The 13,004-nt window shown below is 35.3% G+C and overlaps 1 protein-coding gene across 1 annotated transcript in view; it reads left to right on the top strand.

Moving 5' to 3' along the window:
• Positions 1 to 13,004, top strand: part of CNTN5 (contactin 5) — a 1,155,131-nt gene that overhangs the window by 1,067,229 nt on the left and 74,898 nt on the right. The window contains exon 17 of the mRNA XM_080642588.1: positions 8,564 to 8,722. Coding sequence (XP_080498714.1) covers positions 8,564 to 8,722 — 159 coding nt within the window. The remainder of the gene's footprint in view (positions 1 to 8,563; positions 8,723 to 13,004) is intronic.

Here is a 13,004-nt window from a genome sequence, read left to right as displayed (position 1 = left end):
CCTCACCGCTCGGTCCCTGCGAACCCCGGTGGGGCTGACAGGCCCAGACGCTGCAGCAGCAGTGGAGTGCGGAGGCTGGATCTGCCCCCTCTGGCAGCGGATCCAGCCTCGCTGCTCCAGCGGACAGGCCTGGACACTCCAGCAGCGGGACTGAGGGGACTAGGCACTGCCATCTTGTGGCTATGGGGCCGCCATTTTGTCGTGGAGTGATGGTTAATTTGCATATTACTCTTTTATTAGATAGGATATTTATAACAGACTACATGCTGAGCACTGTGCTAGGCATTAGAAATACAGTAGTGAGCAAATTATAAGCACAATTCCAGCTCTCCTGTACCTAAAATCCAAAGAGGAATGCCACCGTTAATAAAAGAATCACATAAATATTAGAAAGCTTCAACTGTGATTTCAACTATGAATGAGAGGTAATAGCACTATGAATAAATAGTGGAGTGACAGTATCTAGACAGTGCATTCAGAGAATGTCTCCTACAAGGAAGTAAAACTGAAGCAGAGATTTGAAATTTGAAGCCTAAACAGATGTTAAATAAACAAGTGAGGAGGGACAAGAATTGTATGCTGAGAAACCAGGTTACATAGATGACATGTATATAGGTATATAGGTATATAGGTATATAGGTATATAGGTATATAGGTATATAGGTATATAGGTATGTAGGTATATAGGTATATAGGTATATAAGTATATAGGTATATAAGTATATAGGTATATAGGTATGTAGGTAATAATAATAATAATGAATATGATTATGATAGATATGATAAATGGGAAGCATTAGCCAATTAATTGAAAATAAACTTGCTTTTGAAAAAAATAATTTGAAATGTTCATCTCTCATTCCAATCCTTAACTGCTTCTAGTAAAAAAAAAAAAAAGAGTTGTTTATTCTCATGGGCTTGAAACATTAAGAAAGGTTAGTAAATAATAAGAAATTAGGTTAGTAAATTATAAGAAATCTAACAACATCCTCTAGACTTCATGAGGAACTTAGGATGGTAAGGAAGCATCTAAGAACTTAAAGAAGGAAAGATGCAATACTTTATGAAGTTGCACTTTGCCAGCCTAGTATATCAAGAGTACGTCAGGAAACATTTTTTGCATAAAAATATTATCAATACACCATGCTTCCTAAATAAGGTTGTATCATAATTCCTCATAATTCTATTATAAAAGGTGAAAAACTCAACAACCACTTATCAATAGGTATTAATGCATGATGAACTATAGAAAATCTATTCACAACATTGATTATTACTTTTTAATGAAATGCTTCATTGTTATTTATACTTTTTTATTTGTGTCTATGCAAAATGGTTCTTGCACTGGATGGTTCATGGCATATAATTTAAGTACATGATAAAAATAAAAAACTATTCTTTGTGGCCTGAGTTACTGAGCTTATTCTTCTACATCAATCTAATGGTCTAGACCAGCCGTGGGCAAACTATGGCCCGCGGGCCGGATCCGGCCTGTTCGGCTGTTCTATCCGGCCCGCGGAGCCGAAAGAGCGGAGGGTTCTCTTGCTCTCCCCTCCGCTCCTTCACCAGCAGCAGTGTTAACATGGCAACGTGGGGAAACACGGCTGCAGCTCCTTCTTCTGAGTGGACGGATTTATATCCGCCCATTCAGTAGAAGGAACAACCTCTCAATCTTCCAGAGGCTCCTTGTAATGCATGCGGATGCGTCCCCCGACATCACCCTGGGAATGCATAGACACGTTACTGTGGTGATGTAGGGAGACACGCCCCTGGAGAGCACAGTATCAGAGCATTAGCTAAAAAGGAGACCAACAACACTGTTCCCACTGAAGTTGATGTTTTAAAGACCAAAAACCTTTCAACCCAGTCTACATTGCCATCTACATCTACGTCCCGGGCATAATTTGGAAGTTGCACTAAAGAAAATGTTTAATTTACTGTTTACACATTTTGTTCTTTTCTATTTGTTTTAGTTTTAAATTATTTTATTATATTTAAGTTTAATTTGAAAGGCTTTTGTACCTTTCCTTTGTTAGGCAATTTTATTTTGCCTTTGCCATCTTCAATATAAGGTATGTTATTGTGCTATGATTCCTCCATTTTTTGAAGTTTCAAATTATAATAATTAGTGTTTACAGTCTTCTTGTTAAAATGTTTGAAATGAATAAAACTATTGAAATAAAAAAAAAAGACCATACCCTTTAATGTAATGATGTTTACTTTGAATTTATATTAGTTCACACAAACACTCCATCCATCCTTTTGTTCTGGCCCTCAAGTCAAAACCCATTGTGGCCCTCAAGTCAAAAAGTTTGCCCACCCCTGGTCTAGACAGGAGCTAAATCTCCTCTTCATTTGGTGTTAGAAGACAAGTTCAGGACTTTGCTTCCATGAATGCCTGCCATTCCTCTGTGTGTTTAGAAGTAAGAGATGCCTGCAACCAAGCAATATTTAAGGGCTTGAAAATAGAATTTAAGATACCATGGCATATTTGATATCAAACCAGGTGTTCTCAAACCATGGCCCGCGGGCCACATGTGGCCCGCCAAAGACATTTATCCGGCCTGCCGGGTGCCGCTGCCTGTCCTGCTTAGCAGCCGACTGGTCCCGGGCCCGCAGTGCGCATAGGAATTTGTTCATAGTTGTTTTTTTTTAAACTACAGTCCGGCCCTCCAACGGTCTGAGGGACAGTGAACTGGCCCCCTGTTTAAAAAGTTTGAGAACCCCTGTAACAGTTTAAATGAAAAAGCCCACTTAATGTTTTGAATCCCAACACATGTAATTTTCCATGTAAAACTTCCATGTGAGAAAAATAACATGAAAGTTCCCAAAATCAAATGAAAACAAACTGAATAGATTTTCAGAGTAAAAAATAGCATATAACAATTGGTATGCTCGTTGAATCAGTGGGTGTCAGCTCAGGTAGCGAATGTGATCTTATTTAGGTGAGAAAGAGCCAGAAAAGTGGCTGCACTAGGGGTTCAGTCTCAGCATTGGGAAGGTTTGTAAGAACTATTTCTCAGGAAGGTGAGACAGTTATACTATGAGAACGCTAAAGTCCACCACACAAGGTGTTATCTAAAAGTAATTTTACAAGAAACCAGCATTTAACTTCCTGTTTGTTACCACATTGACTTGTCATAATTTGCTTTGAACAAGAAATATCACTCCACTGGTTGTCAAGACTAAAACTGACTCCCGCTTCAACAAATTTTTCCTCCCAAACAGGAGGACTGTTTTGTTATTTTGTTTGTTTGTTTCTTTGTTATTGAGGAGGCATTTTTCTATCTCAAGTACTCCTTCCTCATCTGAAAAATAATAGGGTTGAACTAGATGACTTCAGTTAATTTCAAGTGTTATGATTATGTAACATTGTCTTTGTTATGCTAATGACATGAAAAAACAAGACCTTTATATCATATTTGTGGGTTTTTTAAAATATATTTTTGTTGATTTCAGAGAGGAAGGGAGAGCGAGAGAGAGATAGAAATATCAATGATGAGAGAGAATCAACATATGGCTGCCTCCTACACGCCCCACACTGGGGATGGAGACCGCATTCTATCACATCAATATTTTTCTCTGTCTTTTCCTCTCTCTTCCACTCTCCTTGAAAATCTATGGAAAAATATCCTCAGGTGAGGATTTAAAAAAAAATAATTTAGAAAAATGATCTGTCCATAGTAAATTTCTAATAATAATGAACCTTTTTAAATCATGAGAAGGTTTATATTCATTCATGGAGCTGTTCTGTCATTTTTATTACCATCGCACTCTAAGCTTGACCAAAAAAATGTTAATTCAAATATTTTTTTATTTAACAAGAAAGGCTATCATATTGGATATTTGTCTTAACAATAATTATTTTAAAATATATTTTACTTGTTGTTACACAATGTTTCAAACTCAAAACATAACTCCCCCTGGACTTTTTTTTTTCTCCCTTTTTCCTTTCATCTCTTCTTCTACAAATATTTACTAAGGGTCTAATAGATGCCAAATACCATGTTGACTATTCAGACAAATAGAAATTATAGAAAATAATTATAATCAATGTAACAAGTGTTATAATGAGATATAAAATATACTCCCAAAGCACTTAAACATAACATTGTCACTGCCTGACATTTGTTTCTTTGTAAAAAAAAAATCTGCCACTGGATTTTAATACAACTGAAGCTGGAATCCTATTTTGTCCTCCTGTAAACCATTCATTTCCACCTGACCCCCATCTCCCACCATCAGCACAGTGTTTTAAACATACTTGGCATTCAGTAAATGTTTAGTTAAATAGGATACACTTAGACTAGCACATACGTATCACGATATAGAGGTTTTCTTTAAAATAATGACTTTAAAAATAACTTTATAATGAATACTTGCTTATTGCACAGAATTTGAAAACCCAAACAAGTATAAAGAATACAATTTAAATCATCTATATCCTCACCTCCAAGCAATAACTATTATGTATACTTTAATGCTCTTTTTTCCAGTCTTTTCATTTATGTATTTGGCAAATTACTATTTATACATTTATCTTTACATATAAAGTTGCATTCCACTATTTTCACTTATATTGTAAACATTTCCCATATCATTAAATAGTTTGATGTATTAAGCAGTTTAATGGCTGCCTAATATGCCTAATATTCTATCATAAGATTTTATGATTTGAGCATTACATGATTGGACAGTTTGTTCTTTATAATGCTTTGTAATTATAAATAATTGCACAGCCACAATCATATCCAAGATGCATAAACCTTGTTTACTGTCACTGATTATTTTGTGATGTACTATATTGTAAAATAGACACATATAGAGAAAAATACTTGGTGATTTGTCAATTATATTGTACATTTTATTTTTTGTTCTAGTTGAAGTTCTTAAAACATTATTTAGAGCAACTACCTATTATCTATTAATAAATATACCTTTTAAGAGAACTAATTTAAACATTTTCATAGAGCTATAATACTCAGAAGACAAATAATTTTATTTAAGTTAACAAAGCTATTTTCCACAATATTTTTTATCACACAGAGGTGGTTGTTAATAAATGCTTTTTGCAGAGGTAAATACATATAATGGATGAAATGGAACAATACAGAAGGCCTCGAGAATTGAATTATGCTGATAATTAACCCTGTTTGAACACATTAGCTAAATTTCAAGTCTGTTTTCATAATATCTTAAAAATCAAACTGAAAATTTTCCTATCTATGAACAAACTCTCAAATTAAATTATTTTGAAATCTGTTCCAATTATCCACTGCTGCCCCAAAACTTAGTGGTTTGAAACATCAATCTATTATTTGTTCTCATACTGTCGGCAGCTGACGGGCACAGCCAGGTTCTTATTGGGATTGCTCATGCACAGGAGACTCGTGGTGGCTGAAGCTCGAATAAATGACTTCCTTACTCACATGTCTGGTGCCTAGTCTGGGATGTCTGGAATAGCTGGGGGCCAGTTGGCTCTCACTCTGTCCATGAGCCTTTCCAATTGGCTAGCTTAGACTTGCTTACAGAATGGTAGCCTCTGTTCAATCAGACTTCTAACTAAGGCAGCTGGATTTTCCCATGAACATTCCACAAGACCTGTGATGAAGCTTGCACAACTGCTTATAACCTCTCCTCAAAAGTCAAGCAATGTCACTGCTACTGTTATCTTTTGGGTCAAATAGTCCCAGGCCAGCCCAGATGGAAGGAAGTGAAAGTGCAGAAGGCTTCACTTTTCAATAAGGTAATGACCTGCATGTACAGGCAGGGAAGGGAGAGATGGTGGCCACAAGCTGCCACAGAGCCCGAAATGGATTTTTAAAAGCCATCTCTATCTCTCCCACATGATTTAAAAGTGCCTTTCCCTTAACATGAGCCTTTACTTGTTCTTTTCTTCCTTCAACTGAAGCAACTCCTAGGTTAACAAAATAAAGGGAGCTCAGAACCAAAGGGCTAAATCTCAACTGTGCTGTTCACTAACACAGGGACTTGGGCAAATAACTTCTCATTAGAATGGACTCTCTGACACCCACTGCCTGGCATAAGACCTGACGTACAATAAGGTTATTGACTAAGTGATGTATTTATCTCTTATTGACTAAACAATCTCTTTTAGATTCCATTACATTCTCTATGAAATACAAATACTAAAGCCCACTCCAGTAACATAGAAATACATGAACCAATTAATGTTTGCAAAATACTTAAATCAGTGCCTTGATATGGTAGTTGTTAGTATCGTTATTACAGTTAATAGTCTTATCATTATATTATCATCATTATAGTCTCTCCTCCATATCCCTGTCACCACAGTCTAATAACTTGTTAGACTTCTTCTTCAGCACCTGGATCTCATTTATTTTCCTCATTTTATCTGTAGCCATTATTTTAATACTTTGAACATTCATACGAGTGACACGTCAAACATACTCTTTCATAAGTCCTTGACCTTCTCAGCCCTAGTAATCATATTCTCCACTTCATTCTAGATAAACATGGTTCTCATTTAAAAGTATCCTACAAATTGTGCAATTTTTCTTCTCACAACACAAGTTTTGATGCTTATAATTCCCCCTCATAATAATCTGGTTTTCTTTACTCTTTTTTTTTTATTCTAGCCTATCAGCACCATTCTGTCTTTACATGACTCCCTAGTCCACCTTGAAGCCATGGTCATTCATACATTGGCAACTTTGATAATAAGTCATACCAAATTTACAAACTCCTAAACTTGAATGGACCCAATTAACTATTTTCTCTGTCCCTAGTCCTGGCTTTCCAGCCTAACCTTGCTTATTCAGTCAGTTCTACTTCAAAATGGTGCTATTGAACCAAATTTGAACCTCAATACTTTTCCAAAATATTTACAGTCATGTCTTTCCTCTCTTATCATGTACTTATTCCAGACATTTCCCATTCTCCTCTAGCTCCCAGTCCCATTATCAGGCAATTGCCTTTACTTACTCTTTAATGAAAAAATTAAGAGAACCTTGCCAAATGAGCTCTCTCAGCTGCCCAAAAGCTTTCTCTCTATATTTTTGTTTCTTTCTTCATTTCTCCTAGAGGAAAAACTGTTACTTCTCATAATTATTTTCAGTACTTTTGCACACAATCCTAATATTTTGTCACCTTCCTGATAGAATAGTCCCTGTCTTCTAAATCTTTGGTCTCTGCTATCTGCTGCTGGTTCTTCTCAGTCTTGATAAAAAATGTTAATTTTGCCCTAGCCGGTTTAGCTCAGTGCAGAGAGCGTCAGTGTGTGGACCGAAGGGTCCCTGGTTTGATTCCAGTCGAAGACAAGAGTACCTCGGTTGCAGGCTTCTCCCCGGCCTTTGCCCTGATCAGGGCACATGCAGGAGGCAACCAATCATTTTCTATCACATCGATATTCCTCTCTTCCACTCTCTTTAAAAATCAATGGAAAAATATCCTCAGGTGAGGATTAAAAAAAGTTAATTTCTCATTTCCTAAAAATGTCATTTGCCCAATGAGGCTTTTAAATTTAAAATTCTCTACCAAAAGGTCTTTTCTAACCACCCCCATCTCTTTAGCATCCCATTTCTTAGCTTGTTACAGTCCAATTCAGCCCTTACTGTTCAGGCTTCATAATCACCAAATCCAAACATCAACTTCCTACGTAAGGACTAATTCAGAAAACAAAGTACTTAAGTGTGAGGTTTTCCTTAATTGAAAATAAAAGTGTCCTTGCAGCTTGAATTAACCATGTTAGGAATAGAAAAATATCAATAAGAAACCAATTACTTTTTAACGAATAAAATGTAAGTACATATTTTTAAATGCTATTTCAGAAGTTATAATACAAAGGTATATTTCTCCTCATATCAGATCATGGTTGTTTCTTCAAGCTAGAGTCTACATACATGTATATAGATTAATCATCACCATTCTACATCAATTTTTCATAATCAAAAGTGAAATAACCTTCTCTGACTCATACAATGAATAATATAAAAATTAATAATAATAATAATATAACCACACCATCCTTTTAACTTCCCACAATTTTTATACCTCATTTCTAGTATTCCTTGATCTGAACTTTCAGATCTCCCCTGTAAAAGCTTAGGCTACTTATAGTCACATTAGAATATTTGTACATTTTAGGTTTCCTGGGCATGAAAAATAGGCCTGTACACCTATACTTTGTTAGTAATAACGGGATAGTTTTTGTGCCTGATAGCATTGCCTACCACTTCCTGTTGCTGCCTCTATAAGCTGTGATTGATTTCAACAGCCAGAGTTGATATCTGCATTCTTGGGCTTGTTTCTATTTTTTTCTTTTCCTATAAAATATAATGGTAATTGGTAGTTGCCTCTAAGCACATAGTACTAGAAAAAAGACTAATCTATAATTATTTTACCCCCAGAAATAATAAAAACCAGCTTGCATCCCATCACTTTTTACTTCCAATTTTTATTGCTAAATCGTATTTCATTAAAGACAATTACATAGTTTTATTAAGTCTTCATGGAATTACAATTTCTCATGGCTCTTTATCACAACCTGTACTCAACTTTATCCATTCTCTTTTGCCTGCAGGTCCCCCAGGCCCACCAGGGATAGTGATCGTTGAAGAGATCACCGAAAACACAGCCACACTCTCCTGGAGTCCAGCAGCTGACAACCACAGCCCGATCTCCTCCTACAACCTGCAGGCTCGCAGCCCATTCTCCCTGGGCTGGCAAACAGTGAAAACAGGTAAGAGGTTCAAAGTAAATATCAGATGTAATCAGAGCAGCTTCCCATCATGAGCTATTTTGCCATATATATATATATATATATATATATATATATATATACACACACACACACTGACAATTTCAGAGGAATCTTTTTGGATTCTTGAAATGTTATCATTTATTACAATACTAGAGGCCCAAGGCACAAAATTTGTGCAAGGGTAGGCCCTCGCAGCCCCGGACAGTCATTCTGCTGCTCGGCCATTCGATCAATTTGCATATTACCCTTTCATTATTATAGATTAACCATTATTTTCTTCTTTTAATAAGGCTGCCTTGCTTTTTTCTCTCCTCAATTCCCAGGGAGGAACCACATCATTTATATTTGTTTGTTTGTTTACTTATTGAAATAACTTTAGACTCACATAAAAATTGCCAAATAACACAGATTTCCTGTGGACTCAGCCCTCAGAGTCCCCCCAGGATAACATAACAATAGCACTATTATCAAATCGGAAAGATGGCATTGCTGCAAAGCTATTAACTAAACTACAGACTATATTCCTATTTCACCAGTTTTTGTATGCTACTTTTAGTGTAAGTTCTATAAAATTCCATGAAATTTTATTGTAAAGATTCAAGTCACCACCACAGATCATTACTCCAGTTCCTTGTGCTACCTCTTTATAATCACACAGAAAAAGAAAATCTAACATCAAATTACATTATTTAAAATAATACAGAATTTTAATGCCTGCTTCTAAGATATTTGCATCATATCTTAATTATTTCAAAAATCATTCCTTCTCAGATGGTTTCAATTCCATGTAACAACTAAACTTCCACTATCTCTCCAAAAATGTCTATTTATAAAGATATGTAGCATCATACTCTCCAGATAGTTATTAGGAACTTATTTAACAAATTGGTATTTAAAAAGTACGTAATGTCTACACAATCCAATCTTCAGATGCAGTTGTCCCTACTGAGTAGGGATTTGTGATTTTGTTTTACTGCCTACATATAAAATCAATTTGCCTGTTTAGAAGTAAAATATAAAATTAATAAAGTATTTGAGTGCAGTAACCATAAAACTCAATTAACTTATGTTACAGGAGTGACGTCGTCCATTTTGTTGCTTAAATTAAATTTGAGAAAAACTTAAGTTTGTTTAAAAATTTACAATTTGCACAGGGAGGAAATATATTTACCTGCAAAATGTAATTCAAGTTTTTCTTGATATTAGGTATCTATATTAATTTATAGAATTCAGTTTGATCGTCATTATTGTGTTCAATACATGTACACATATTTATTTTGTAATATACATAATTGTGGGTATTGGCCTCATTTCTGGCTCCATTTTAACCCTGTGATGCCTCTGCAGATCCAAGAAATTAGGGGAATCTCTAAGTTTGGTAGATGACTCTGAAAAGGACACAAATTCGAGCCACATGAACAGGTTTACACAAGATTACTTACAACCTCTGCCCCAGTGCTCCCAAATTATCCTCAGTGTGACGGCCCAAGTCTTTTGTTCTGCAGCCAGGAAATGGATTCCCCTTCAGATCTGGTGTTATGTATGCACTCAACAAATCCATTCTCCTGCCTGCTGCTATGCTCCCTGCCCACTCTTGCCTCACTGCCCATACAACTTACTACTTGAGGACGTTTCCTTGTGGGTACATTGCAATACACATTTACTTGCTCGTCATATGCCCATGTTCTAGTCCCTCTGACCTTAACTCATGGTATGCCAATCCAGGACATCAATTCTTCCTCCTACTACACCCATAGATTCCTAGATACTGTTATTGCTTGGTTTCTAACATCTTGGTTCACCTGTTTCCACTTTTTGTTGTTTGATAGATGATTGAAAGATAGCTAGATAATGTGTGTGTGTGTATTTATATACATATTTGTATATGTATATATACATGTATACTTATATAAACTTTGAATATTTTGGCATAAGCTATGGACAAATGAGATTGTATGTTGGGGGGAGCTCAGGCATTTGAACTAAATGTTAGTTTTGGGGTTATTTGTTTTAGAAGTCCTTACTATAAAGTTACATCTTTATTTTTCAAATATAATTTGAATGCTGGAAACACTTTAAGTTAGGAGTTTTTAAAATTCTGTTCAGCATGTACTTATTAAAAAATCGATGATTGCAATGTATAAGAAAAGAGACATTTTTCAGAAATATATTTCTATAAATGATCGATTTTATTTTCCCTTGATAGCAATAGGGCTCTAACAGGATGTCTCTTAACCTAATGAGGCCACTCATTTTTCCAAAACTCAGCATCTCTTGGAGCTACTGGTAGAGGCATGACATCCTCCAGGCAAACTTGCCAAGGATCAATCCTCAATGCTTGTGTGCTCTAAAATAGCTGTTTTAAATGTATTCTGCTTTTACCAGCTCCTAGCACAGTCTGACACAACTTCTTTCATGCTCCTGACAGGGAAAGAAATCCCTCTAGAGCCACATCAGCAGTAGGCCTTTTGTTTTAATAGTCACTCCCTCATCTAAAACAATTTCAGTAGAGATAAGCTGTAAGGCATAAATACCTATTAGAAAAAAAAATGGGTTTGAACTCTCTGATAAAGTTAATGCAATTCATAAGCTAGTATTTAAAAAGCACTTAAGATTCCTTCATACATCAACATGAATACAAAGAATAGTGAGTTCTTCATTTTTGACAAATGAAGTAATGAGTTGCACCTGGACCTTCTAGCTGAGCACATCTGGAATTAACTTATTAATACTGCCTACCTCCAAATCAGACTCCCATCAGGTGACTGGGAATGGGACTAATTTACTCATTTTGAAGAGAGTATGAAAACAATGATAGAAAATAATTTCACTGGCAGACCCCTTTCCTGGTCAAACAAATTGCTTTTGATTTAGAAACCTAACTCTCTTCTTCATATTACTGAGCAGAATCAGCTGACCTAGTTTTTAACTGTCTGTTTAGAAATAACAAATCACTTATAATCATAGAATTGATTTGTCATTGTTCATTCAAATATGTCATTTACTGTTCTTCTATCAGTGGATACATCTTCTGTCGTTGGATGTTTTCCACTGATTGATTGGTTGATTGCATTTGTCAACCAGACAGGCTTATTTAGTTTTCATATAATTATTTAATTAAAGTCTTGGATGAAATTATTTCACTAGAAGGCATTTTGACAAGTTTCTCCCTGAATCAATATGGGATCCTCCACTGTCTTTAGTGTTGTCTCTGAAGCAGAATGTTTTCTTTGAAATAGTCTTATCCCCATTTTTCCAGAAAGAACATCTTTATAATATAAAGAGTAGGCCTTCCTTCTCCTGGCTGCCGGCACCAGCTTCCCTCTGGCACCCGGAACCCAGACTGGCTTCCCTCTGGCCTGGCTTTGTCTGGAAGAACTTTCATTCTAATTAGCATATTACCCTTTTATTATTATAGATACCTGCCGGGCTTTAAAAATATTTACTTTGGTATACATTCTCCATTTGTTTTAATCTACACAATATTACTTTTGAAATCAAAAATCCTAATTTTTATTTAAAAGTTTGTTTCTAATTTATTTCATATTGCACATTATTTCATCAAAAATATTATCATTGCTTTTTGTAGCCCTTACAAAGTAGCAATGAATTTTGAATTTCTAAATTTTATTTTTGTTTTCCTTTTTAAAGAGAGATTAGAATTAAGGATGGTGGAAAAGATGTGGGATAAGGGAAGGAAACTTTAAAATCTATATGGTAAGAAAATATAAATGTATGTAGCTTTGGGAGGAAGAATATTTTTATGTTTTAAATTAAAGTTCCTTTTAAACATACAGCCTGAATAATTACATCAAAATTAAAACAGAAACTGTTCCAATTTTTATCACAACTATTTGAACTCCCCTTTTATTCATTCGATAAAAATTTATCAAGCAGCTTTCAGCTAGTATTCTAGGCACTTAGAATATATGAGTGAACAAAACAAAACAAAAAATACCTATCCTTGTGAAGATTGTATTCTCATGGGTGAGGACAAACAATAAAGAAAGAACTAATAAACAAGGACATTATATAATATTTTAGAACTTAATGAATGGAAAACATAAAGACAGTATTGTAAAGAGGATCAAAAGTACTGTGGTATCCCTAAAACTCACTCTGTTCCTGACTCACTGATCTTCTCATGTTCCTGCATATACTGCTTCTAATGCCTTTACACTATTTACTTCTTCAACCTGGGATGTTTCCCCTCAGATATTGGCATAGCTAAACCTAGACTTCCTTCAAAAGTTTATTCAAA

Source organism: Plecotus auritus (assembly GCF_963455305.1).
Source record: "Plecotus auritus genome assembly, chromosome: 9".
Lineage (NCBI taxonomy): Eukaryota > Metazoa > Chordata > Mammalia > Chiroptera > Vespertilionidae > Plecotus > Plecotus auritus.
Note: the sequence above shows the minus strand (reverse complement) of the source record. Positions and strands in the feature narration are given on the sequence as shown.